The sequence below is a fragment of the Leopardus geoffroyi genome, chromosome B1, assembly GCF_018350155.1.
Source record: "Leopardus geoffroyi isolate Oge1 chromosome B1, O.geoffroyi_Oge1_pat1.0, whole genome shotgun sequence".
NCBI lineage: Eukaryota > Metazoa > Chordata > Mammalia > Carnivora > Felidae > Leopardus > Leopardus geoffroyi.
The window spans coordinates 184292599-184319129 of NC_059327.1; the positions used below are offsets into that span (position 1 = coordinate 184292599).

General features: G+C 48.0%; 1 protein-coding gene and 1 long non-coding RNA gene across 4 annotated transcripts in view; one reads left to right on the forward strand and one right to left on the reverse strand.

The window, feature by feature from the left end:
- Window positions 1–11942, forward strand: CCKAR (cholecystokinin A receptor). 2 transcript variants are annotated; one of them, XR_006711524.1, is made up of 6 exons: window positions 1–539; window positions 1256–1507; window positions 4449–4710; window positions 8184–8311; window positions 9934–11299; window positions 11790–11942. XR_006711524.1 is itself a non-coding variant. In XM_045474324.1 (5 exons), the coding sequence occupies exons 1-5, from the start codon at window positions 428–430 to the stop codon at window positions 10467–10469; spliced, it is 1290 nt and encodes a 429-aa protein (XP_045330280.1). In that variant the 5' UTR covers window positions 1–427; the 3' UTR covers window positions 10470–11563. The 2 variants fall into 2 exon arrangements, 1 of the variants encoding a protein (XP_045330280.1); XM_045474324.1 differs by lacking the exon at window positions 11790–11942 and having other exon boundaries at window positions 9934–11563.
- The window catches only part of LOC123596095, a 23960-nt gene continuing 8619 nt past the window's right edge, over window positions 11191–26531 (reverse strand). Inside the window, exons 1-3 of one of the 2 annotated variants that reach the window (XR_006711525.1) lie at window positions 16790–17396; window positions 15130–15315; window positions 11191–11321 (exon numbers count right to left, since the gene is read on the reverse strand). This is a non-coding gene — a long non-coding RNA (uncharacterized LOC123596095). Of the gene's footprint in view, window positions 11322–15129; window positions 15316–16789; window positions 17397–26531 lie in introns of those variants that run through there. The other variant, XR_006711526.1, reaches the window with a different exon arrangement.

Consider the following 26531-nt stretch of genomic DNA (forward strand, 5'->3'; position numbering starts at 1 on the left):
GTGACAGGTTCCTACACAGAGGAGAGAGGTGCCGGGGAAGCGTGTGTGTTTGTGTGTGTGTCTGCGCAAGTGTGTCCGTGTGTGCACAAGGGTGTGTGAGAGCAGTGACACTCTGGGAAGGGTTAACTCACAGTCAGGCTATCTGTGCTCGGGGCCCCAAGACTGGCCCGGGAACGGGAGGGGTGGGCTCGGAAGGTGGAGCTGGCTTGGCTCACAAGAGCTGCCTTTTCCAAGACAGGAGTGCAGATACTCGCCCAGCTGGACCGAGCGTGGTGAGCGCACGTCGCCTTCAGGAATGGCTGGAAAAGCCCGCACCTGGAGACCCCTCCCTCCCTGTCCCTCCATGGCAGGTCGCATTTGGTCTCTCCGGTCATCAGAGGAATGAGCAATTCCCCGACTCGCGGCACTTGGAGAACAGCAGACAAGGATGGATGTGATCGACAGCCTTCTCATGAATGGGAGCAACATCACCCCTCCCTGTGAGCTGGGAATCGAAAATGAGACACTCTTCTGCTTGGATCAGCCCCATTCTTCCAAAGGTAGGTGTCAGACACTGTTATTTTCATTCAGAAAATGATTGAGCTCAGGGAGAAATCAGCAAAGGCGAGGCTGAGAGAGAAAATGTAACAAAGTCCTCGGGAGACAAGGCTGGGGAAAGTCGTGCGTTCACAAGTTTGGATAACACATCAAGAAGCAGAACTGAGTCAAATACCCTTACGGTTCCCCAGGGGAGAGTTGAGATGGAGGCATAGGACTCGGGGGTGGGGGTGTGGGGGGCAAATCCAAGGAAGGAGGAGCCAACGTGTAATAAGAAAGGGGCACAAGTGGCGAAGCTGGAACTTACCAGCATCACAGAAAAGGTGCTCTGGCAGTCCAGCTGTCACCTTTTCTTGCGGTGGGGGGGGGGGGGGGGAATCCGGCGTGAAAAAGTGTTGAAATTAACATAACGCTTAGCAGCTAGGAAAGGAAGCCATCACCATGCACTGGGGAAGCTTTGTTCCGAAGAAAAAGTGGTTCCCGGAGAGATTCTTTAACAAAACCAACATTTTAGAAGCCACTGAATCCCTGTGGGTTCCTCACTTGGTTTCTGCAAAACGTTGTCAAGTACAGGAATAGTCGGCTTCAAGGAGGTGCACCCTTGCAAGAAAAAAAAAATCTGCAAGAAATAGCCATTGGTGTCGTGGGCTATGGATTTAACATTCTGCTCCCATAACCTCCGCCCGCCCCTCTGTCTCGTCCCTGTTGCTCCGTGCAGAGTGGCAGCTGGCTGTGCAGATCCTCCTGTATTCCTTGATATTCCTGCTCAGCGTGCTGGGCAACACCCTGGTCATCACGGTGCTGATTCGGAACAAGAGGATGAGAACTGTCACCAACATCTTTCTGCTCTCCCTGGCCGTCAGCGACCTCATGCTCTGCCTCTTCTGCATGCCGTTCAACCTCATCCCCAACCTGCTCAAGGACTTCATCTTCGGGAGTGCTGTTTGCAAGACTACCACCTACTTCATGGGTGAGTTGCTGCCGGTGACTATTTCTGGAGCTCTCCTCAGACCTCACTGAGCCCCAGACCTTCCCAACCGTCCCCCCCCCTCCCCAACAGCCTCAGCAGAGGAGTCCTGCTGAGTGCAGAAAACCCCCCAAAACACCTGGCTGTGTGGGGCTGGGGTGCAGGCACTGGCTTTCAGGCAGGTCCGTCCTCGTGCGCGCCCAGGACTCAGTCCCCAGTCGTACGTTTCAGGGGTCAGTTTCTCAGGGTGGAATAAGTTGTTAAGAAACCACAGAAGAGGTGGGGTTTGCTTGCTTCGGCTAGAGAGAAAGAGGCACTCGTGCGGCTCACTCCCTTCCTGGAAGCCGTCGGTCGTATTCCGGGGCTCTGCCCAACCCGAGGCCCAGTTTTCGGGGTGGTGGTTGGAGGGCGGGGGGTGGAGGGTTCTTTCTACTGTTGCTCCTGCCTTCCCAGGGAACAGGGGCTACTGTGAACACCCGTTTCTTTCCGGCTCTAGATTCCTGTGTCGGGACTTACTTCCCAGCCTGGTCCCCCAGGGGCTGGGACCATCTCAGGCAGAGAGGGAGAGCGGCCTCTGGCACTAAATGAGGAGTTGATTTTGCTCCCGGAGCCTGTGGGTCATTAAGCTCACCCTGACTGGCTGGGATAGGCAGCCCTCTGCCTTTGCCAATCAAAATGATGCCGATGACAAAGAAAAATCACAAGGGCTGATGTTTTTGAGCACTTTCTATGCACCAGATGTTGTACTAAGTGCTTTTTTACTCCCACGATCCTATCTCCCGACCACCCTGTGAAGTCTAAGATGCTTATTCTTCCCCGCCTCACCGAGGGAACAGAAGCACAGAGAGGTTAATAATGCGCCCAGGGACACACAGGTGGTAAAGCACAGAGCAGAGATTTGAACCCAGATCGGTAGCCGCCACCGTGGTGCGTGAGTACTCTGACTCAGTTTGCCAGCTGCCGTGGCTCTCCTGAGACCGAACAAAGATGTCTCTCCGTCCCCTGTCTCCCTGTCTGCCAGACTGTCGCGTTCCTACCCACTCTGAGAACTAGTTGAGGGGAGGAGGAGGCCGGGAAGTGAGGGAGGGTTGTTTTTTTGTTCTGACCTAAGCCTTGCAAAATGTGCCGAGCTGAGCTGAGCTGAGCTGGGCCAGGGCAGTAATGACCGGAAAGCTTTCAAAGCCTTTATTTCTCCCAATTGACGAAGCGGGATCTAACCCTGACCGAACGATGATGAATTACTGATCTGTGTGCCACGGACAAACAACCAAGAAAGTGTCAGTCCTTGTCCAAGAACTCTGAAAAGAAAAATGGACTTACCGGTGAAAGGGATCATTATGAAACAATGAAGCGGTAATAATTACTAGCATCTCGTGGCGCTTTCAGCTTTCCAGGCCCATCCATATGTATCTTAACGATAATATGATTTAAGACTCTTAACCAGGGTCTGTGAAAGGAGATTTAAAACAACCGCTTGTGTGATTGCACAGTATAGTGAATGTGCTAAATGCCACGGACGTGCCTGCTTGAAAATGGTTATGTGAATTTCACCCCCCCCCAAAAAATGTTTTTAAAAATAGCTAAAATGGAAAGCAAGATAATTCTGAAAGTGTTTGCAACATCGTAATGGTTTTGTTGGATTTCTAGATCTGGTGATTTCTATTCTTCCCTTGATTTTGTGTTCTCCTCAATACTATTCCTAACAGTTAACATTCATTAATCTCCTAAAATGCAGTCAAAAAAAAAAAAAAAAAAAAGGAGAAGAAAGAGAAAGAGTGCTTGCCTGGTAGGAGGTTTATAACAACGGTGGGCTCATTATCCAGACCCTGACTCCGGGACTTCAGGACTACACTCTATAGCCTAAATGTCATGAATTCTTTGGGGTGATGTCCAGGAAAACACAGTATTCCCATCTCAGAACATGAGTTTTTATTTAATGGCTTTTGGGTTGCAGATTCCTTCAAGTCTCTAAGGAACCCTGGAGGTAGTCCCCCCCAAAAAAGAATATTTTTATATATAGTTTCAGAGAATTTATTTATATCCATAAAAGGCCCAGGCTAAGAGTCTGTTCTCCCAAGCTTAGATTAATTCTAAGGTTTAAGAAATCATGGTAACGATAATCAGAAAAATTGACGGAATCCACGGATGAGTCACGAAAGGGAATTTTAAGGGGAGAGGACGTGATAATAAGTGTACACACACAAAATACAAAAATTAAAGAAAATTAAGGGGTTTTTTGACTCTGCCTAAGAACATTTTAAAGAAGGTGTTTTGGTGTCTTTCTCACTGATGACGCATGCTCCTTCTGCAAAATACAGGAAAGCAAAACAGAATGGGAAGGGAAGCTCTCGTCCTCCCACACGCAGCAACCCTTAGTTACGGTGTGGAATCCCCCCCCTTCGTGTTTTTCCACTAGGTGTTTTTTCCACAAACTACTTTTTAAAACGTATAACATTGCATTCCTAAAAATCCTAGTCTGTGCTAGAAATTTTCAGAAAGTTGTAATGCCTCCAGCTCAGACCCCAGTGACCTTTCAGGGTCACAGTCCTTACAAATCTGGGTTATTAGGTCAACCTAACCTCAGGTTATGCTCAAAATTAGAGCTTTTCTGTGGCTGAGTCCAACACCTCTTCTGTGGGATAGGAACATAGTCCATCCCCGTGGTTATTAATTAGCCTAAGCAGGAGGGAGGTTGTAATCAAAGTTCAAGAAACTTACCTAAAAATTGGAAAGAAGATGTATTTGTAAATAGATTTCTTTAACTGCCTTAAATCCTTTCTGAAACGAAACTGAGAATAAGTGATTTTTAAAAATATATACATACATTTGAGTCTGCACACACTGAGTGCTGCCCCTTGATATGCAACCTGTGCGGAGCAGATAATGTGCAAATAAACTCTGGATTTCAGCGCCATCGTAACTGACTTCTTTGTTCCTTTCCCAGGCACTTCGGTGAGCGTATCCACCTTTAATCTGGTGGCCATATCTCTGGAAAGATACGGTGCAATCTGCAAACCCTTACAGTCCCGGGTCTGGCAGACAAAATCGCATGCTTTGAAGGTGATCGCCACTACCTGGTGCCTCTCCTTTACCATCATGACTCCATACCCAATTTATAGCAACCTGGTGCCTTTTACCAAAAATAACAACCAGACCGCAAACATGTGCCGCTTCCTACTGCCGAATGATATGATGCAGCAGTCCTGGTAAGGCGGTGTGGTGTTTATTTGTGTGACACAACTCGTTAGAGCTCGCGGTTTTTATAAAAACCGGAATGGGTTGTCCAGGGTGGCTGGGGGATCAGTTTCCTGGAGACCCGGAGAAGGATTATTCTAACTTCCTTTTAGGATGCTGGTGATACCAAACACCTAGCGTTCTGTTTTAAATGCCATGCATGTATTAATTTAATTCATCCTCTCAAAACCTTATAGGGTAGGTACTATTCTTGTCCCTACGGGCATGGAGACATGGAGAGGTGAAGTGAGTCGTTCAAGGTCACAAAACTAGAAGATACAGAGCCTCTCTACTTACCCGCTCTGCACAATGCCTCTGGATGGTCTGGGTGGGGGTGGGGGGGGCGGAGTTGGCTAGAGGATTGGGAGGGCTATGATTTTATTTTCTTTTCTAAGTTTTTAACTTTAAACTTTTTAAATGTTTATTTTTGAGAGAGAGAATGCGCATGCGCTAGCGCAAGCCGGGAGGAACAGAGAGAGAGGGAGACACAGAATCCGAAGCAGGCACCAGGCCCTCAGCGCAGAGCCCGATGTGGGGCTCAAACTCATGAACTGTGAGATCATGACCTGAGCTGAAGTCAGACGCTTAACCGAGTGAGCCACCCATGATTTTTAAAACCTGAAGTTAGGGGCGCCTGGGTGGCTCAGTCTTTTAAGCAGCCGACTTCAACTCAGGTCATGATCTCACAGTCCTAGAGTTCCAGCCCTGCGTCAGGCTCTGTGCTGACAGCTCAGAGCCTGGAGCCTGTTTCGGATTCTGTGTCTCCCTCTCTCTCTGCCCCTCCCCTATTCATGCTCTGTCTCTCTCTCTGTCTCAAAAATAAATAAACGTTAGGGGCGCCTGGGTGGCGCAGTCGGTTAAGCGTCCGACTTCAGCCAGGTCACGATCTCGCGGTCCGTGAGTTCGAGCCCCGCGTCGGGCTCTGGGCTGATGGCTCAGAGCCTGGAGCCTGTTTCCCATTCTGTGTCTCCCTCTCTCTCTGCCCCTCCCCCGTTCATACTCTGTCTCTCTCTGTCCCAAAAATAAATAAATGTTGAAAAAAAAAAAAAAAATTTAAAAAAAAAATAAATAAACGTTAAAAAAAAATTTTATTAAAAAAATAAATAAATGAAACCTGAAGTTAAAGCAGAGAATGACTCCCAAATCCCGTGTGGTTTTTTTTAGAGCTGCTGTTATGGTGCTTGAACAGAACACCTCACTAGAAATAAACAGGCGAGGGGCACCTGGGTGGCTCAGTTGGTTGAGTGTCCAACTTTGGCTCCAGTCATGATCTCGTTGTTCCCGAGTTTGAGTCCTGTGTGGAGCTCTGTTGTGACAGCTCGGAGCCGGGAGCCTGCTTTAGATTCTGTCTCTCTCTCTCTCTCTCTCTCTCTGCCCCTCCTCAACTCATGCTCTGTCTCTCTCTCTCTCTCTCAAAAATAAACATTAAAAAAAATTTTTTTTAATTAAAAAAAAGAAACAGGCGAGATTCTAATATCTCCTTCTTTGCTTCCTAGCTGACTGACGTGGACAAGTTCAAGTAACCTCTCTGAGGTTCAGGTTCCTTATGTATACAAGGATTTAATAATATAGATTTTTTTTTTTTATCTACCTCATTGGGTGGCTGTAAGATTCGAATGAGAGTATATGTATAAAATGTCATAAAATATCTTAAAAGTCTCACAAACGCAGGGCATTACGTTTACTAATACCAAGCATGTTTTAGAATCAGGGAACCCGATATCCAAAACTGGCTCAAAACGGAGATAATCTCTGCTTTCTCTGCCTTCCTTTTTTCATTTCAACCAAGTAACACACACACACACACACACACACACACAAAGAATTACGTTGCAAATGAGAGAAACATTTCCAAGACTTGAAAAGGAATCTTATCAAAACATGTCCAATTGAAATGAGAAATGGCCCAGCCACCGTGAGCCTCTGACAATTTTATGGCCTAATCGTGTAACCTTACACATGCCAGAGTGCAAAAAAATGATTTAGGGGCCAGACTCATAAAGGAGGCTATGGTGCTTCAGGAATCAAACATGTTTACAGAGAGCATAGCTCTGCCCCACCAGGCACTAGAAAAAGTGTGTTGCCATTCCAGGGCATCAGAAACCGCCCGAATACTGTATTTTGCAAAACTTAAGAGGTTTTCCATCATTCCTACCTATGCATTTAATGATTCTGCTGTTACGGGGAGCCTGCATGACTTCAGCTCAGGTCATGATCTCATGGTTCGTGAGTTCAAGCCCCTCACTGGGCTCTGTGCTAACATCACGGAGCACCGAGCCTGCTTTGTATTCTGTATCTCTCTCTCTCTCTCTCTGCCTCTCCCCCACTCACATTCTGTCTGTCTCTCTCAAAAATAAATAAACATATTTTTAATTTAATAAAAAAATTTTAAAGAATTGATTCTGTTGTGATAAAGTCAACGAATAGTCTATCGTGATGCTTAAGAGCACAGGTTCTAGAATCATATTGCTTGGGTTCAAATTCCACCTTTGCCACTAGCTGCGTGACTTTGGACAAATTATTTAATCTCTATACACCTCAGTTTCCTCACCTAAGGTATTATGTAAACAGTACCTACCTCAAGCATTCTTATGGGAGTTAAATCTAATTGTATATACATATACACATACATATGTATATATGTATGTACATATACACACATGTATGTATATATGTATATACATGTATATATGTATGTACATATATACACACATATGTATATGTATATGTAACTTATGTAATATATACATTATATACATATATGTATATATGTGCATGCACATACACATATATGTATATACATATATATACACATATATGTATATACGTACATACACATATACGTATATACATATGTGCACATATGTACATACGTATATACATATGTACACATATATGTACATACGTATATACATATGTACATACGTATATACATATGTACACATATATGTACATACGTATATACATATGTACACATATATGTATATACGTATATACATATGTACACATATATGTATATGTAATGTATGTAATATTATATACATAACACTTAGTTTAGTGTGTAGCATGGTTAAGTCCTCCATTAATGTAAGCTCTTGTCAATGTTTATTGGTATTTTTGGTAATAGCTACATTGAGATCGTTCACATACTCTTTGTCGTTGTTAAGTTCTTCTTGGTTTTGCATGAAGGCTTGTTTCAGGCACAGAATTACACCAACCCTTTCCAACTTAACTAGTCCTTCGTAAAAGACTTTATCTGAAAAAAAGGAAAGACGTAAACAACTTTGAATGACTGAACCACCAGACATGGAATTTCTAAGGCGATTAAATACTAGTAACTAACGTGTTTGCTCAGATCAGTTAAAATGGAGATGAACCCTATTTATCCCATCTGAGTTTGAAATACTGGAGTTGATGGTTATTGAATTTCTTTTTATTTTATTAGGCACACGTTCCTGTTACTCATCCTCTTTCTTATTCCTGGAATCGTGATGATGGTGGCCTATGGATTAATCTCTCTGGAACTTTACCAAGGAATAAAATTTGATGCTATCCAGAAGAAGTCTGCTAGGGGTAACTATCTTTTAGCTGTACATTTACGCCAAAATATCACAAAAGCGTGTTGCTCATAGCATAGATACACCGAGGGTGTATGTTGGCGATTTTTGAAAGTATTCTTAGGGGACTCTGCGTCATGAGGCACAGTCAATGAGACCTAGTGTCCTTATTTCCTCATCTGTGAAATGGAGAAACTGACATAATACACACATACCCGATTATCAGCTGAGGGCCGGTGTGTCCCACACTCACTGCACTGTTATATTCAAATGGACCCCTTCAGCAACTGAAGTGGATTGTAATTCCCCCATCCTCTCTTCCCTTTCTTTTTTAGTTATTTATTTATTTATTGAGAGAGAGAGAGAGAGAACCTGCAGGGGAGGGGCAGAGAGAGAGGGAGAGAGAGAATCCCAGCCAGTCTCCACGCTGTCAGTGCGGTACCTGAGGTGGGGCTCGAGCTCACAAACTGAGATCATGACTTGAGCTGAAATCAAGAGTCCAACACGTAACTGACGGAGCCACCCAGGCGCCTCTCTCCTCCCTCTTTGTCACATTACAATTGCCACAAGGCCTCGCTTCCTCCCCACTCATTACAATCTGCTATCCACTAAAATGTATGCCCACACCCTTGTTGACATAACTTCTTGCCCTTCTCCCTCTACCCCTTCAGTCAACTCTTTGATCGTGTGTGTAACTTACGTGTCTCTATAGCATCTTTGGTTTTTGTTGATTTCTGCTCATTATCCAGGTTTCTCAGTAAAAGCGCTGTGGAGGCTTACCCAGCAGGCGAGACCCTTTCCCCTTAGGGTCTGGAGAAAGAGAGGAAAAAGTGTGCAGATTCGCGCGCTCATAATTCTTTTATCCTTACAATTGCCATGCATGAAATATTATTTTATGATTATATCCTATGCATATAATATAGATAATGTGTTATTGTATTAGTTTTAAGTAGCTTTTCTTTCTTTTTTTTTTTTTTAAATTTTTTTTTTTTCAACGTTTATTTATTTTTGGGACAGAGAGAGACAGAGCATGAACGGGGGAGGGGCAGAGAGAGAGGGAGACACAGAATCGGAAACAGGCTCCAGGCTCTGAGCCATCAGCCCAGAGCCCGACGCGGGGCTCAAACTCACGGACCGCGAGATCCTGACCTGGCTGAAGTCGGACGCTTAACCGACTGCGCCACCCAGGCGCCCCAAGTAGCTTTTCTTTCTTAAAAAAAAAATGTTTATTGATTTTTTGAGAGAGAGAGAGAGAGAGACAGAACACGAGCAGGGGAGGGGCAGAGAGAGAGAGAGGGAGACACAGAATCCCAAGCAGGCTCCAGGCTCCGAGCTGTCAGCACAGAGCCCTAGGCAGGGCTTGACTTCATGAGCCAGGAGATCATGACCTGAGCGGAAGTCGGACACTTAGCTAACTGAGCCACCCGGGTGCCCTTAAGTAGCTTTTCGTTTGAAGGAAAGGACTACTATGGATGGCTACTTACCCCCACCATGAGGGCGCAAGGGTGCCTGCCCAGCTCTTCCGTTCAAGTCTGCTTTGAGCCCCTCGATGGAGGGGGCGGGGCTCCCGCGCCCTCTGTCCCGCGTGACCCATCCCAACAATAAGTGATGTCGCTTGCCCCCCCCCCCCCCCCCCAGAAAGGAAACCGAGCAGCAGCAGCGGCGGCAGGTACGAGGACAGCGACGGCTGTTACCTGCAGAAGCCCAGGCCCCGCACCCGGCTGGAGCTGCAGCAGCTGTCCAGCAGCGGGGGCGGCAGCAGAGTCAACCGCGTCAGGAGCAGCAGCTCGGCGGCCAACCTAATGGCCAAGAAGCGGGTGATTCGCATGCTCATGGTCATCGTGGTCCTCTTCTTCTTGTGCTGGATGCCCATCTTCAGCGCCAACGCCTGGCGGGCCTATGACACGGCCTCAGCCGAGCGCCGCCTCTCCGGGACCCCCATTTCCTTCATACTCCTGCTGTCCTACACCTCGTCCTGCGTCAACCCCATCATCTACTGCTTCATGAACAAACGGTTCCGCCTCGGCTTCATGGCCACCTTCCCCTGCTGCCCTAACCCTGGTCCCCCAGGGGTGAGAGGGGAGGTGGGAGAGGAGGAGGAAGGCAGGACCACGGGGGCCTCCCTGTCCAGGTATTCTTACAGCCACATGAGCGCCTCTGCCCCGCCCCCGTGAGCTGTCCCCAGCGCCAGTGCCTCCGCAGGAGGGGGTGGAGGGGGGAGATGACAAGGAGGGTTCCATTTCCAGTGGGAATTGCTCACTGTCTGCTTTTCATCCTTCATCCGGGTTCCAAGGGAAGTCGACGGAGGCTGGGGCCTGCACTCGGTTTCTGGGCGACTGGAGGCAGGAAATGTTCAGTGACAGTCACCATCAGAAAAACCTCAACAGGCCAGTAACAGGAGTCCAGCAAGGCTCGTGTTACAAATGCAACTGCCAAACACACGTTCAAAATGGCGATGCGGACCCTATTTAAGCTCTAGAAGTTTCCAGAACATCCAAGGCGAGCGAGCTCTCACTCCCCATAGGGACACACTTCTCTGCTCTGCCTCATCTGCCCACGCAGGACTGTGGAGGCTGCTGTCCTCCCCCCGGAGAGTCTACGGCTCACATACTGTACCCAACCGTCTCACCACCATCACAAAAGGTAACATGAAACAGAGACTCTTCTGGCCAACAGCCTGGCTCTTTCTTTTTGAGGTTGGTGAAGGACATTCAGAGACACAACCTTACGCCATCACTGTCATCAAAACAGCAAACGGATTGTTGTCTAAAAGATGGAATTTAGAATTTATGTCTCTAAAAAAAAAAAGGGGGTGTGTGGCAAGTAGCTGGATGGAGTGCTATCCTCCCATAGTGAATATTTAAGAGCCAGAAGGTACATAGACATTTTTTTTTGCTACTTTAATGGCCTGTATTATATTGAACCCCATGGCTTCTTTGCCTCAACTTGATTTCCCATATTCATCTGGCATTTCCTCCCTTTCAGAAAGACTCCAGGTACAAAGGTGAGTTGCAACCGATGTGTTCCTGTCCAAGGGAGGAAACAGAAACATGTATAGTCAGTCCCAGAATAAACACTGGCATGCTTGGACTCCATTCTCAAATAGCTTTGAGTGTCAAAGCTGTCTGTGCCATCAAATACAATCTGTGCATTTGTTAATAATTGTATTAATTTTATGTATAAGTATAAAGCAAACATATAAGTATGCTCTTCACATAGAAGTATATTCTTTGGTGTTTAAAATAAGAAAAAACGAGTAGGAATGGATGTTGGAAGTCAGTCATTATTATCATTCTACATTCCTGCACAACAGCTGGTTTCATGTGAACTTTTCTGTGCAAAATTAGGATTGAAACCTCTCTCCTCTAATTTAGAAATCTCAATTAAAATGAGACATGAGCTATAAATTTAGATAGCGGTAAGTGCATTTCTAGAATAGAACCTATCAATCTAGTCCGCAAGCACTTCTTTTTCGTTCTTTTTTTCTTTTTCAGGGTAACATTGTCTTGACTGTTTAAATATATTGACACAGACATTTTTGACAGAAACAACTGTACATATCAGTGTAGGAATGAAAAAGGAAGAAGGAAGGAAGAAGGGAAGGAAAGAAAGAAGGAAGGAAAGAAGGAAGGAAGGAAGGAAGGAAGGAAGGAAGGAAGGAAGAAGGAAGGAAGGAAGGAAGAAAGAAGGGAAAGAAGAAAAAGAAGGAAAGAAAGAAAGAAAGAGAAAAAGGAAGGGAGGGAGGGAGGAAGGAAGAAGGGAAGGAAGGAAGAAAGGAAGGAAAGAAGGAAGGAAGGAAGGAAGGAAGGAAGGAAGGAAGGAAGGAAGGAAGGTTGAGGACATGACTATTTATGACGGGGGACTTTTCAAGCCAGATGTTAGTTTTTCTATTTCTGAGACTGCAACGTAATGTTAATATTTATAACCAGTCATCTCAAATATTTCAAGGTAAAAATCCAACCGATTAAAGCACGTCCTGCTACATGATAAAAGAAGTAAGAAATGAAATTGTCTCCATCGTTTAAGTCAATTCTACAAAATCTACAGTTTTGCTGCCAGAGGGATAAGCCTTCCCCTCTGACTATGTGAGCATGTAAATAAAGATAAATCAGCCTCCCTCCCTTTTGAAGGAACTTCTGGAAGTTCCAAAAGTGTATTAACCTTAAAATAGGGCTGCCAGATTTAGCAAATAAAAATACAGGATGTCCAGTTAAATTCTAATTTCAAATAAACAACGAATAATTTTTTTTAGCATGAGCATGTCCCATGCACTAACATACATCCTGTATTTTATCTGGCAACCCTGCTTTAAAATAATTTAAAAAGTACGTAAAAATATAAATAAACTTTCCCAGATATAGGACAGTAATATGCCTCTGTTCACTAAATTTATTGGAAGGTCTTTAACTTAATGGAAGCTTTTTTTTTTTTTTTTTTTCAAGAGGAAAAATGCTATTAACTTTCAGAATCTGTGTCTGACCTTTGGGAACGGTACTATCAACAGCCTGATCTTACTTAAAAATAAACATTTTTAGGGGCTCCTGGCTGGCTCAGTTGGTTAAGCATCCAACTTTGGCTCGGGTCATGATCTCACGGTTTGTGAGTTCAAGCCCCGAGTCGGGCTTTGCGCCGAAGGCTCGGAGCCTGGAGCCTGCTTTCGGTTCTGTGTCTCCTTTCCTCTCTGCCCCTCCCCTGCTCTCTCTCTCTCTCTCTCTTCCAAAACTAAATAAACATTAAAAAAAAATTTTTTTAATAAAAAAAAACATTTTTATTAACATAAAGCTGTTCTAGTACATTGTTGAGTCAACTGCCTTTATTTCATGCTGAATTGGACTACTAATTTGAATGTGAACTCAAGTGGCCTCTATGGTTAAGAAAATAGGTTCACCAAGTTCCTGGTATTTTCTAATGTTTTCAGGTAGCTTCCGCTCATCACCAGAATGGTAAATTACAACTTGCGCGCTGGAATGTGTCTTCGATCTTTACTCAGTCCGTGTGTCCCAGTGGCTTCTCGTGCCCTGGTTACTGTGGTAACCTCTCACGCTAAACTAGCAGTGGTGAATGCACAATGCATATATCTACGTGTCGGTCACACATGCTGGTGTGTGCTTAACACGTATCCCCTCCCTTTAGTTAAAATATAATCACGAGGCACGTGGCAATAGCTATTGAACCTCCGCTGCAATGCCTTCCAGTGTTTTGCCCAGCACTCTGCCCGCTGGGAGTGCCCAATAAATGTTACAGCCGACCTCTGCCCTGCTCCCAGGGTTAGCTGAACCCTCTCTCTATCCACAGCAGTGATTCGCAGCAAGGGGGCATATTCCTGGGGGAGCATCAGAATTTCTAGAGGGCTTTTTCCAACTCTGTGGATCCTCTCCCAAGAGGTGGCTGTGTGAGTATTTGCTGCCATCTCTCGCTTCCCTTTGCTCTTTTCCTGGGTGCGTGTGTGCGCACAATTGGAGATGTTTACTAGTGGGAGGTCGTCGTGCCTGTGAACAGTGCCAGACACGGATTGTTTTTTTTCAAAAGGGCCAAGCAAACGGACAAATGCTATATGATTCCATTCATGTGAAGTATCTGAAGTGGTCAAAAATCACAGAAACAGAGAGTGGAAAGCTGGTGACCCAGGGCTGGGGACGCGAGGACGGGGAATTTCGGCATTTAGCAAGCGTAGAGTTTTAGTGTTGCAAGATGAAAAGTTCTAGAGACTGTTGCACAACAGCGTGAAACCACTTCACAATACTGAACGGTACACTTAAAAATGGCTATGATGTGGGGCAGCCTGGGTGGCTCTGTCTGTTAAGCATCTGATTCTTGATTTCTGCCCAGGTTGTGATCCTACGGTTCGTGGGGTCCAAGCCCCGCGTTGGGCTCTATGTTGACAGCTCAGAGCATGCTTGGGATTCTCTCTCATCCTCTCTCCCCGCCCCTCCCTCATGCACACACGTGCTCTGGCTCTCTCTCGAAAAAGAAGTAAGCTTAAAAAAAATAAATGAAAATGGTTACGATGGTCGATTTAACGTCACACGTTTTTTTGCAAACTGGAAAAGTGGGGGGGGGGTGGCAACTACTAGTCTCTCACATCCCTTGATTTTGCTCCTCTCTGCCCTCATTTGCTTTGAGGGGACGAGTAAAGAACCATCACAACAATCCTGATGCCTATGCCCAAGTCCCCGGCTCACTCATTAAGGCTGTTGACATTATGAGCGCCCACCTGACGCCCTTAGCTGTTCGCTCCCTCCACTGCCGTCCTGTACGAAGCCTGTGACAGCATCTCTGCTGCAACCGAGGCGCTCCTTCCTCTGCTTCCTTGATTGGATGTGCCTGGTCCCTCTGGCTTCCTAGCCACCCTCAAGCGGAGCATCGGTTCCAGATTTCCTAAACCAGCTCCCACCGCAAGGGCCAGCAGCGTCCTACCCTACTCTTACAAGCTCAGCCCAGGAGGAATTCTAGCTCCTCCTTCTTTCTCGCCCAGGAAGAGAGGTCAGACAAGCAGAGATCACCCAGCACCCGGCATTGCCCAGAGCTCGTAAGTGTTCGGGGGGGGGGGGGGGGAATGAATGGATGAGTGAATGAACGAATGCATTTGAAGGGAGTTGTTCGTGGATGCTAGTTCTTTCCCGGCCTTTTGGAGGTGGGGGGAGCACTTTGCACTGAGTGTGCGGTCGTGCTTGGCAGAGGATGTGGCTGACGGGCCACATACACGCGTATGTGCCGTCTGGCCAATCCCGCTTTCAATCTCGCTGACCGTAACGCCTCCTTTGAGGCTAAAGCGGATGTACTCTGGACCCCAAGTCCAGAAGCCTGCGTCCCAGTCGTAGCCCTCCTGCTTACTTGCTGTGCGGCTCCAGGCAAGTCACAACCCCCTCTCTGGGTATCGGCGCAAAATGCGAGGTCGTCGATCCCTCTCTGAGGCTGTGTGACTGGAATGGCTCGGAATGGGCGATGTTCTTTCATTATCCCACACCTGCTCTTTGGTTTCATTGGCTTCCCCGTTGACCTTGCAGTCAGAGAAGCTGCCTGACACCCAAGCACGTAACCACCTCGGAAGAAGCCCTTCACCTCCGGAACGCCTCTGGGAGAAGGCTGCCAGAGCAAGAGAGAAAAGGTCCCAGAGAGGAATCTGCAAGCCCCGAGCCCCTTCTAGGCCACAGCTGCCCAGAGCAAAGTGTGGGAAGCTAGTTGTTGGAACGCCAGCCCCCTTCCCACTGACACACAGGCATACGAAGCGACTCCCAAAATAGATTCGGCCTGCGTGAGAGGGAAGCAACATGTATTCAAGCCTGTTTTCTGCACCGTACATGTCACCGCTGACAGCAGGTGACAATAAACACTCAAAAACAGGGATGAAAAGGGGCGCCTGGGTGGCTCAGTCAGTTAAGCGTCCGACCTCGGCTCAGGTCATGATCTCACGGTTCATGAGTTCGAGCCCCATGTCCGGCTCTGTGCTGACAGCTCGGAGCCTGGAGCCTGCTTCAGATTCTGTGTCTCCCTCTCTCTCTCTGCCCCTCCCCCACTCACATTGTCTCTGTCTCTCAAAAATAAATAACTGTGTTGGGATGAGCACTGGGTGTTGTATGGAGACCAATTTGACAATAGATTTCCTATGAAAAAAAATTAAAAAAATTAAAATTAAAATTAAAACAGTTTAAAAAAAAAAGAATGAATGAATGTTGCCTGAATGTTTAATTCTCAAAGCAAAGTACGTGAGGCATCCTTTGCCACCTCTCAACAGTGAAGAGACCGAGGCTCAGAGCAGGTGGTGATGTGTCCAGGGTCAGGCAGTTAGTAAATGACAGACGGGACTGGGCCGCATCTTAATGCCACCAGGCTGCTATTGAGATTAGGTGACAGCTAGGAGTCTAAGCGGTCAAGCTGGCAGGTTCGTTTCCCGTGACGCCGTTCAGTTCTCGGTCCTTGTGCCATAACAACCCCGAGGAAGAGAAATCCTGTCCGTGTCCCCCTCTCCTCCCTCCCTCAACGGACATCTGGTCCTCTCTGAGCTCTCTGAATGTGGAAGATTTAAAAGCTGGCTTTGTACGCTGTGCCCTGGATGCCGTTATCCCTATGTTTATTTTTAGAAGAAAGATAATACACTTTGCCACCTCACAGGGAAGCCGAGAGATAATGTCAGTAAACAAGCCTTCACCTCTTCGCAAATTATCGACACCGTTAAGACAGATCTATTTGCTCGGAATCGTCGGAAAGGAGGCAAATCCTGGCCAGCTTATCCACCCGCCTGCAGCGGAAAGCTTCCTGCCTCGGTCCTCCACCTGTTCCCTTTTTACCAAGTCACCCTTCCCTGGTGACATCGGCAGGTTACTGTGACCCACAGGCCACGGCTAGGATGCCCGGATGTCCCCCCCCCCCCCCCCCACAACCCCAAACACGTGACGTCTGAGACACAGCCATTTGCCCCATCCTACAACACTTCCGGTTCTCTCTGCCTGCTTATTGGACCCTCACCCTCTCGGGTTATTCTCGGGCTCGAGACCTGACTCCTCTTTGACGAGGTGCTATCGGAGAGCAGTAGAGAACGTGGACTCCGACGTCAGGAATACTCGAACTCCTTTCCCAGACCCAGCACTGGCCAGCACTGGGATGGCAGGTCAGCCACCATGCATGCCGTCCTCATCCGTGGTATTTACATCAGGGGTGTGAAGGATATTCATGATACCAAATTTCAAATAGTATTAGAGGATATGAAAGGCAACTCTTTCAGACTCAGACTGTGGCGGTGGACGGAAGTGGCAAGTTGGCCAACATTCCGGAAGAAGAACCAGCCGCAGTCCCATGATTTGCCAAGCCTGTTCTGTAACAGGCATTTCCTCACCTTTCTCCTGCCCGTATACAAAAGAGAGAGAGAGGGGATTTCTTTGAAGAGCGTTGTAAACTGAGTGGGTTGGGATTTCCGTGTCATTACCTTTTCCTGTCACTGTAGAACCAAGCCAGAGAGACTTCCAGAAACATTTGGAGAAGGAGGAATTTTTGTCAGAAGGGGGAAAACTAACACCTCGCCCTTCTTTTCATGGGACCTCAATCTGGGGGAATAGTTCCAAGGGAACTTGTGTCTCCTGGATTCAGGATGTGTTTCTTGTATCTAATGTTGTAAAGGGTTTAAAAAAAAAAAAAAAAAGAGCTGGGCTGGAACCAGGTTTCCAAGGATGGAGAATGTCGTAGGTGGATTGAGCTGCTGTGACAATAATCCTGTAAACCGGGTAGCTTAAACAACAGAAATGTATTCCTCGAGTTCTGAAAGCTGGGAAACCCAGGATCAGGGTGCTGGTTGACTTGGTTCCTCACGAACCCCTCTCTGTGGTATGCGGAAGCATTCCCTCTTGCTATTTATCCAAGTGAAGGAGAGGGACTCTCTGTCTCTTCTTCTAGGGGCACGAATCCCACTCAGGAGGGCCTCACCCTCATGCCCCAATTATCTTCCGAAGGTCCCACCTCCTAGTCCCCTCACGCTGGGGATTAGGGCTTCAACATGTGAACTTCGAGAGAACACAAGTATTCAGCCCATAGCAGAGAGGGAAGAGGTCCTGGATCCAGGGACACAGCAGACATCAAAGAGAACAGCCAGGCTTGCTCGTTCTGGGACACAAAGGGTCATGTGAGCTGTGCCAGCAGGACAGGAGCTGGCTGGAGAATGCGTCACCGACCTCAGAAAATCATGCAGTATTGGGGGGCCCCCCACAGAAGGTGGTTGGGGGGGATGGGTATATCCCAGGAGGGTGGAAGGCTCTGGAAAACCCACCACGCTGCCCCACAAGGGAAAGAGCCAAAGCTGACAAAGACCCGACAAAGCTGATTGGTCCACTGGAGAAGAACCACAAACAGCATCGCTTTTGCCGTTTCACCACTTACCCCTCCTGATATCCTCAAGAAGGGATGAAGTAAGGAAGAGAGAAAGAGGAGGGGGGAGGGGATAGACCACCAGCTTCTTCTTTCCTGATGGATGTCTTGCCTGGGACCAGTCTGACTTAGAGGGAAGGTATAAACTGGATGTCAGAGAAAAGGTTTGATTTATATTATGTTTAATACCTAAAAATCAAGTTGTTCTAATGAAGAGAAAAAGAGAGACAGGAAACAGACAGCAAAGGTGGGGGAGCCACCGGAGACAATCATGGCGGGCGTGGGGCCGGGGCTGTGGCCGATCCAGCAGATAGAGATGGAAGACAGAAACTGAAAAATAAAGCAATTTCCTGACTGATCCAAATCTGTCAACACTTGTGTTACATGTGAAGTGTACCTGCCAAATAGGATGCACCTAAAGAATGCTCGCCATCATTAGTGAGATCTAAGACATCTGGGTCAATTATTAGCCCAGTCTGGCTGATGTAGCCAGTCGCCATTGAGAACACTCCAGTCAGAACTACCTGTGTACTTATCAACCCAAAAGCCACAGTAGCTGTTCCACTGGCCTCCCAACCCCCAATTCTCTCCCCGCTGCAGTTCAACCCTCTCTCCCATTGCCTAAAAGCCCAACTTCCTTAGCTTGGCATGAAAGTCCCCAACAACTGAGTCAACCCTCCTTTCCGACTTCCTTCCTTATCAGTCAGTCTGCTCTTCCTTTCAGAATAGAATGATTTGCTGTTCCCTCAAGCACCTCCTGGCACTCGTGCCTCCCCCTGTTTGTGATGTGCTCCTTTTAAAACCCCATCATTCTTCCTGTCAGCTCACACATTATCTGCTCCGAAAAACCTCCAAAATCTTCCAGTGGAAAGGATTTCTCCCTCCTCTGAGCTCCCATAACACTGCCTTTGTATACCTTTAGTTGTCCAACAAAACCTCATTTTTCCACCTGCTCCTCATATACAGGCAGGGATGGTATAATGTCCAGGGGGGGAAAAGCCCAGTTCTAAGGAGTAAATCATGGTTGAGCTATGCTAAACACGGCAAACTCCTTCTCTTTTGTTGGTTATTGGTTTAGGGCTAACTGCTGTCATGTTTAACAAGGTGCCCTCCAGGTAAAACACACACACACAAGTGCACACACACGCACACACACACAAGCGCCTTAATTTGTAGCAAGTTTGCTGATTCCATGGTGCCATTTATCCCACCATGGCCAATACCAGGTTACCAGCGAGACATTATTCAACGTGGGACTTAGAGAAGGTGTGCAGTAGCACGCCATTTTATAGTATCTCCACCGGGCCAACACAATAACATCAAAAGTGTAGATAATAGCTAAGTGTAGTAAAATAATTAGGAAGTGATGCACTTTGGTATTTATTACCAAGTTTCCTGGAAATTTAACAATTGCCTCTTGCAGGCCAATAAAGGCCGATTTGAACACATCACAGGCTCTGGCCAATCATTATATACATAATGTTTGTGTCCTCTCAAAATTCATATGTTGAAATCTAAGCCCCCGTGTGATGGTGTTTGGAAGTGGGGTCTCTGGGAGGTGATCGGGTCATGAGGGCAGAGCCCTGATGAGTGGGATTGGCACCCTTACAGAAGAGACCCTAGAGAGCTCCTGTGTCTTTTTCACCATTTGAGGACACTTGGCTATTTACAAACCAGGAAGTGGTTCTGAATCTGCTGATTCACCTTAATCTTGGACTTCTCAGTCTCCAGAACCGTGAGAAATTAACGTTTGTTTTTTAAGCTGCCCAGTCTATGGTATTTTTGTCATAGCAGCTACATAGACTGAGACACCAAGGAAATGTAAGGGGAAATAGGCTTGGGGTTTCTGGACTTCTTGGTCGGTTTTTACTGCATTACGCTTCAACAACAAACAGCCCCCAAATCTAGCACAGAGCATCATACCTGAAGGTCTTCAAAACGTGTTTGATGAATGAATCCCTTATCTATAAAATATTTAGACTAAATTACTAAATTGCTAATTAAAATTTCTAAATTTTAACCCAGAGAAACCTCTTGCTTTTTCCCCAAGCAATTCTGTTGGGAGGCCCGAATAGGAAAGGGATGATGGTATATTGTTCCAGTCGAAGGAATGGGACTTTGAGACACTTCCCTGAAATCTTAGTGGAACGCCTTGGGTTCCACGGAACCTGGTTTGAAAACCACTAATTTGGCTCCATTCTGGGACTAACAATCTATTATCCCAGGACCTGCACTGTATCAGCCTGTCTTCCCTCAGGACTAGCCAGTGGCTTGAATAAAGCTTGGCCTCACAAGTTCAGGGCCTTCACTCCCAGACTTGCTGCGCCCTTGGCTTTGCCAAATGAGCAGACCGCTTTCCGTGAGGCTCTCAATTACAAGCGCCTTCACGCAATCTTCCGGCGCATCAGACCCATGCCACCAGACCGTCCCTGGGTGGTTTCCTGCCAGAGGTGCATTCATTGCTCCAGGGTGTCTGACCGGGGCCTGGGGGTTTTGTCTCTCCTACATCAGAACAAGGCCCTGCCCCATTTAAGAGCCAGCTTTCCCAGGCCGGCCTGTCCGGGCAGCCATCACACCGCCCCTCAAGCCAGCTGGGATGGCTGGAGATTTCCAGTCATCCCAGCTGAAAAATAAAGGCCCCAACCAGGTTCTACCCCTGCATTTAGAGGACTGTGATTTCATAGTCTCCGAATCTCCCGCGGGAGGATCAACCCTCTTGACCCAGAACTGTGGGAAAATGAATCTCTGCTGTCTAAGGCAGCCAGTCTATATTTTGTCATGGCGGTCCTAGCTAACACATCTCCCTCCCTGAAGGGCACAGAGCCCAGCTCCTGCCCACGGCCCAGAACCAGCCCTAGCTGGTCAGAGAAGATGGAACCTCAGAAACGGTCTTCCATGGGCACCAGCCAGAGCCCCTGAGAGCTTGGGCTAAGTCCTTGCACCTGCTCCCAGACCTCTTCCCACCCCTCAACTGCTCTGTCTTTCCCCTTTGGGCTCTCATTTCATCCCTCAAGCACAGAAGCAGCAGCTGTGATCAGAAAACAGCTGGTCGGGGGATAAATGAATGAGATGGGCAAATGACGGATTTTGAGCCCAGCCGAAAAATGCCCTGGGCTGGGGCCAATGGACCCCAAGACCTAACTCAGCAGGTGTTTTCCTGGGCGCCTTCTGGTTAAGGCTGCCAGATAAAATTCAAGAGGCCACTAACATTTGAATTTCAGATGCGCAATGAATAATGTTTCGGTAGAAGCGTGTCCCATGCTGCGTGGTATTTTTGTTTGCTACAGCTAGCGACCGCATCCAGGGAACGCCGTGGGGTAGGTCAGGAGATTAGGAGAGGAGAAATCAAACAGGATGAGGCACTGCACACCCAGAGACGATGGAAGACACGGGCGCATAATAGGTGCTAAGCCAATTTGGGAAGAAGGAAAGGAGTGCCTCTGGGTGATGTGTCTCTGGCTGGTCCCAGTCCTGCAGCCCTAATTTGGAGTCAAGTCCAAGAATCCCTGCTGCATTGGCTTCCTGCTGCTGCTGTAACAAATTACCAAAGGCTTAATGGCTTGAAGCCACACTATGAGATATTTACTATCTTCTAGTTCTTGAGCTCAGAGTCCCAGATGGGTCTCAGTGGGCTAAGATCAAGGTGTCCGTGGGACTGTTCCTTTTGGAAATTCTAGAGGAGAACTCATTTCTCGCCTTTTCTGCTTTCTTGAGGCCATCTGCCTTCCTTGGCTCGTGGCCTCTTCATTTGCAAGACCAGCAGCTTTAGCTTCATGAAACCCCGCCCCCCTCTCTCTGGCCTCCATGGTACCCCCCCTCCTTCTCTGCCTCTCATTTCTCCCTCTAATTTTAAGGACCCTTGTGATGGCATTGGTCCACCTGGGTAACACACACAGGCTCTGCAGATTAGGATGTGGACATCTTTGTGGGGCCATTGTTCTTCCTACCACGGTGTTTCTCCCCCCAACACGTGTCACCTTATCAATCAAGGCTACTGTTGGGAAAACAAAAGGGTTTGACCAGGATCCAGGGCTCCTCGGTACATGCAAAGACAGTGCTGGCAAATCAAGGTGCTGAGTTCCAGGGGTTCAGCCTTAGGCGTGGCCGTGAACGGCTGATGGGGGCACAGGCAGCACCAGCAGCGGGAATACAGATCAGAAGCAAAAATAGACACACTTGGGTCTGTCCCTTCTGAATACACTCCTGGGTCTACCCTGTAGGGACAGTTGTGATACTCTAAGTCTGCCTCAAATATTACCTTCTGCCATGTTTCGCTTGGTTTGGGTCGAGACGGCACAATGTATTTCTTCTCAAGATCACAGCCCAGGGGCAGTCTTGAGCCAGACCTACATCGTCCATTAGAGACAGCTCTGTTTGAAGACCCCTGCTGGGACTGCAACCCTTTAGAATCTTTGTGGCTGTGCCTGTGACGGTTGTTGTGAGAAAGCACCACAGCTTTGGAGGTTTAAACAGCAGAAATTTCCTGTCTCAACGTCCAGGAGGCTGGAAGTCCAAGATGAAGGTGTTGGCAGAGTTGGTTCCTTTTGTGGCAGAAGGAGAATCTGCTCCAGTCCTCGGCTTGTAAATGTGTCACCCCATCTCTCCTTGTGTGTTCACACGGTGTTCTCCCTGTGCTCAGGTCTCTGTACCCAGATTTCCCATTTCTGTTAAGACTCCCGCCATATTGGATTAGGACGCATGCATATTGGATTAGGTCAATGCATGACCCTCTGGTTGCTCAGCTTACATCAGAATGCAGTTTCAATGGGCATGTCTCTTTCCTGTCCTCACAGATCCTTGAGGTGGGTATTCTTAACCTCATTTTAAGGTTGAGAGTAAGACACTGAGAGACCTTCCGAGAGCCGCATCACTCATGAGGACAGAGCAGGAGGTCCCACGCGAGACACACACGACTCAGAGAGGGATAAGCTAGCAAGGGGCAGGACTAGGACCCACCAAAGGAAGTCCCTGAGGGAAAACAGAGTCTCCTGTAAGGAACTGAGTGAGTGCCTCAGTCTTCTGGAAAATTCTTTGAAGTGCAAGAAGTGATGCAGCCAGAGAACAATTGGCTGTGGACTAATACATGGGAAGCATGAGCGTAAGGGGGGGGGCCAGCTTCCAGTGACAGAGGGGCCTATCCCTGTGCCCATAGAAGAAAATAAGTCACAGGTCACACTCCTGACATATACACAGGTCACAGACACAGCAGGTTGGCATTTGCTATTCTCAGCTCCTGGATGCTACCCTACCCTGCCCTCTGAAAGTGTAAGTCCTTATAACTGGATAGATGGTGCCACTTTCCCAGCCCAAGTCAATATTGCATGGACACGCTGGTAAAAAAGTAAAAGGAAGAAACTGTTCTTAAGTGTTCATTTGTAAGAGAACATGGGAAGAGTTGGATACAAATTCAGATTCCTGGGCCTCATCCCTGGGGGCTGCTGTGGGGCTCGGGCAGATTCATTATTCACAAACTTCCCGGGTGATATTTATGCCACGGCTCATAGGATACACTTTCAGAATCTCTGCTCTGGAGCTTTCTGTTCTTCAGGTGTGAATCCCTGTTGATCTTACCAAAGGCCTCTGTCCATGAGCCACTGTGGGGCAATTGAGTCACAGGCTGGGACTGATCAGGATGTAACGTAGTCAAAAGCAGGAAGAAGAATCTTCTGTAGACATCTGACCCCACCATTTGACTCTCTGCCATCTGACTCTCTACTGTCTGACCCCCACCTACTGACCCCCTCATGTGACCCCTACCATCTGACCCCTCCACCATCTGACCCCCACCATCTGACCCCCCCATGTGACCCCCTACCATCTGACCCCTCCACCATCTGACCCCCACCATCTGACCCTCCACCATCAGACCCCCTATTGTCTAAACACCCCATCTAACCCCCACCATCTGACCCCCCACCATCGAACCCCCTACTGTCTAACCACCACCATCTGACCCCTCCACCATCTGACCCCCCCAACCATCTGACCCCTTACTGTCTAACCACCCCATCTGAACCCCCACCATCTGACCCCCTCATCTGACCCCCCCATCTGACCCCCACCATCGGACCCCCTACTGTCTAACCACTCCATCCGACCCCCACCATCTGACCCCCCACCATCAGACCCCCTACTGTCTAACCACCACCATCTGACCCCCACCATCTGACCCCTCCACCATCTGACCCTCCCAACCATCTGATCCCCTACTGTCTAACCACCCCATCTGACCCCCACCATCTGATCTCCCACCATTTGACTCCCAACCATCTGACCCCCACCATCTGACCCCCCCATCTGACCCCCACCATCTGACCCCCCACCATCGGACCCCCTACTGTCTAACCACCACCATCTGACTCCCACCATCTGACCCCTCCACCATCTGACCCCTCCAACCATCTGACCCCCTACTGTCTAACCACCCCATCTGACCCCCACCATCTGATCTCCCACCATTTGACTCCCAACCATCTGACCCCCACCATCTAACCCCCACCATCTGACCCCCACCATCTGATCTCCCACCATCTGACCCCCCACCATCTGATCCACCTCCACCTAACAGTCCCCCACTGCACCCCCACCTGCACCATCTGACCCCTCACAGGGTTCTGTGCAGCATTGCTTTGCATTTGCAAACCTTGCTTGCCGTTCCTGTCTCCACCCTTAAATCCAAAGCATCAGCAGGGCAGGCCTGGTGCCCTTTGAACTCTAGTGTCCTCTGTACAGAGCTTGCCCAAGAGGGATGTGAATGACACCAACCAGCCCCCAAGCCATTTGAACAAAAGCCCAGATGGAAATGGATCCCATGGGATAGTTATATCGTTTTCCCTACCCCACCCCCTGAAACCTGAAAGGTGGACTCACCAGGCTCTCATTCCCCAAAACACTGGAACGCCAATGTTGCTGTTCCTTCCTTCTGATGCTCCCTCACACCCCAGTGACTTACTGGTAAACAGTGTGACCTCACCCTCCTTTCTCACCCAACCACCAAGTAGTGCAAGAACGTTGGGCTGCTGTTGGAGAAGGAGAGGAGGTCACAGGAGGAAGGCCCTGCCCCTGCCAGGCATCAGGCAGGACAGGATTCCATGCCACCCCATCTCCCCCACTGGGTGAGTTTTCATGATGTGAACTGGGTCCCGCTGATAGACTAGGATCTGGGATGGGCAGTAGACATACTGGTGTCACCCACTGTAGTCAAGAACCAGCACCACCAGAGGAAGAAAAATGCTGCCACGCTGTCCTGCAGCCCCTGACAGTTTCCATCACTCTTGGTTACCTAGATGGGTGCCATGCTACTGGCACATTGCAATAGCGAAGCCAAAGGTGAGAGGCTCTGTGCATGCGTGCTGCGGGGCACACGAGAAAATGCGTTTAGGCCTGATGTGGTCCGTGTTGATCTGTCAATTTCTTATCTTTACCCTGGCAATAACAAATTACACTTATTTACTATGAAAATAACCTTTATTATTGAATTTCTGGTGGGAAAGATAATCTCATTCAAGTGAGTCGGAAACTCTAGTTCCTGATCCTCTTACAGGGGATTGGGGAAAGTTTGAGAAATTCTGCTATCCTCGACAATGGTTGTTTTTTGTTTTTTGGTTTTTTTTATTGGGGAGGGTGGTGGTGTTGCCCTCACCCTAGCCCGCAGGGTCTGAAGCAGTAATAAAAAGGCCTAGAGAGGGAAATAGAATCTGATCCACTTTAGCGCAAAGAAATAGAGAAGTGGGGCCTGGAGTCCTGGCACGTGCGGTGAGTGGTGGAAAGGGGAGGAACCGTGAGGAGAGGGGAGTCCTTTGCAGAATAAAATTATGGTGCATGAGAAGGTAACGTGCCTCAAAGACCCTGAGCGCCATTTGGGATTCAATGTCCTAATTGTGTGAGAACCCAGTAAAACCGAAAGGGATCAGTGCCACGTAAGGCACATGGTGAGGTCCGTAAAGGGCTGCCTTCAACACCCAGGCTGCCTGTAGAAGGTCAAGTTATTGTTCGGCAAATATCCTTTCTCTCGACACCACTGTCCCCTCCATGGGAAGCGTGTACTTCCCTGCCCTGTAGATATTAGGACTGACCATGTGACTTGCCTTGGCCGAAAGAATTTGGGAGGGGGGCAGCGGTAGTGAGCAGGTTTCAAGCCTAAGACTGAAGAAGCATTGGGTGTTTCCATCTGCTCCTCGGTTTCCAGCTCATCCAAGAAAGATGATGGACACAGGGGCAGATCTAGAACCAAGATTAGCAGAGCTGAGCACAGATCAGCTGAATCCAAGTTGACCAACAGGCACTTGAGCAAGAAACAAATGCTTAACCTATGTCACCGAGTTTCTAATGATTTGTTACGCAACACTACCGTAGCGATAGCTGACACACCACCCTTTCCG

Coding starts and splice junctions, on each gene's coding strand:
- CCKAR (XM_045474324.1), top strand. CDS start 428: ATGGATGTGATCGACAGCCTTCTCATGAATGGGAGCAACATCACCCCT. Junction 4,711..8,183: donor GATATGATGCAGCAGTCCTG/GTAAGGCGGTGT, acceptor TTATTTTATTAG/GCACACGTTCCTGTTACTCA. Junction 8,312..9,933: donor CCAGAAGAAGTCTGCTAGGG/GTAACTATCTTT, acceptor CCCCCCCCCCAG/AAAGGAAACCGAGCAGCAGC.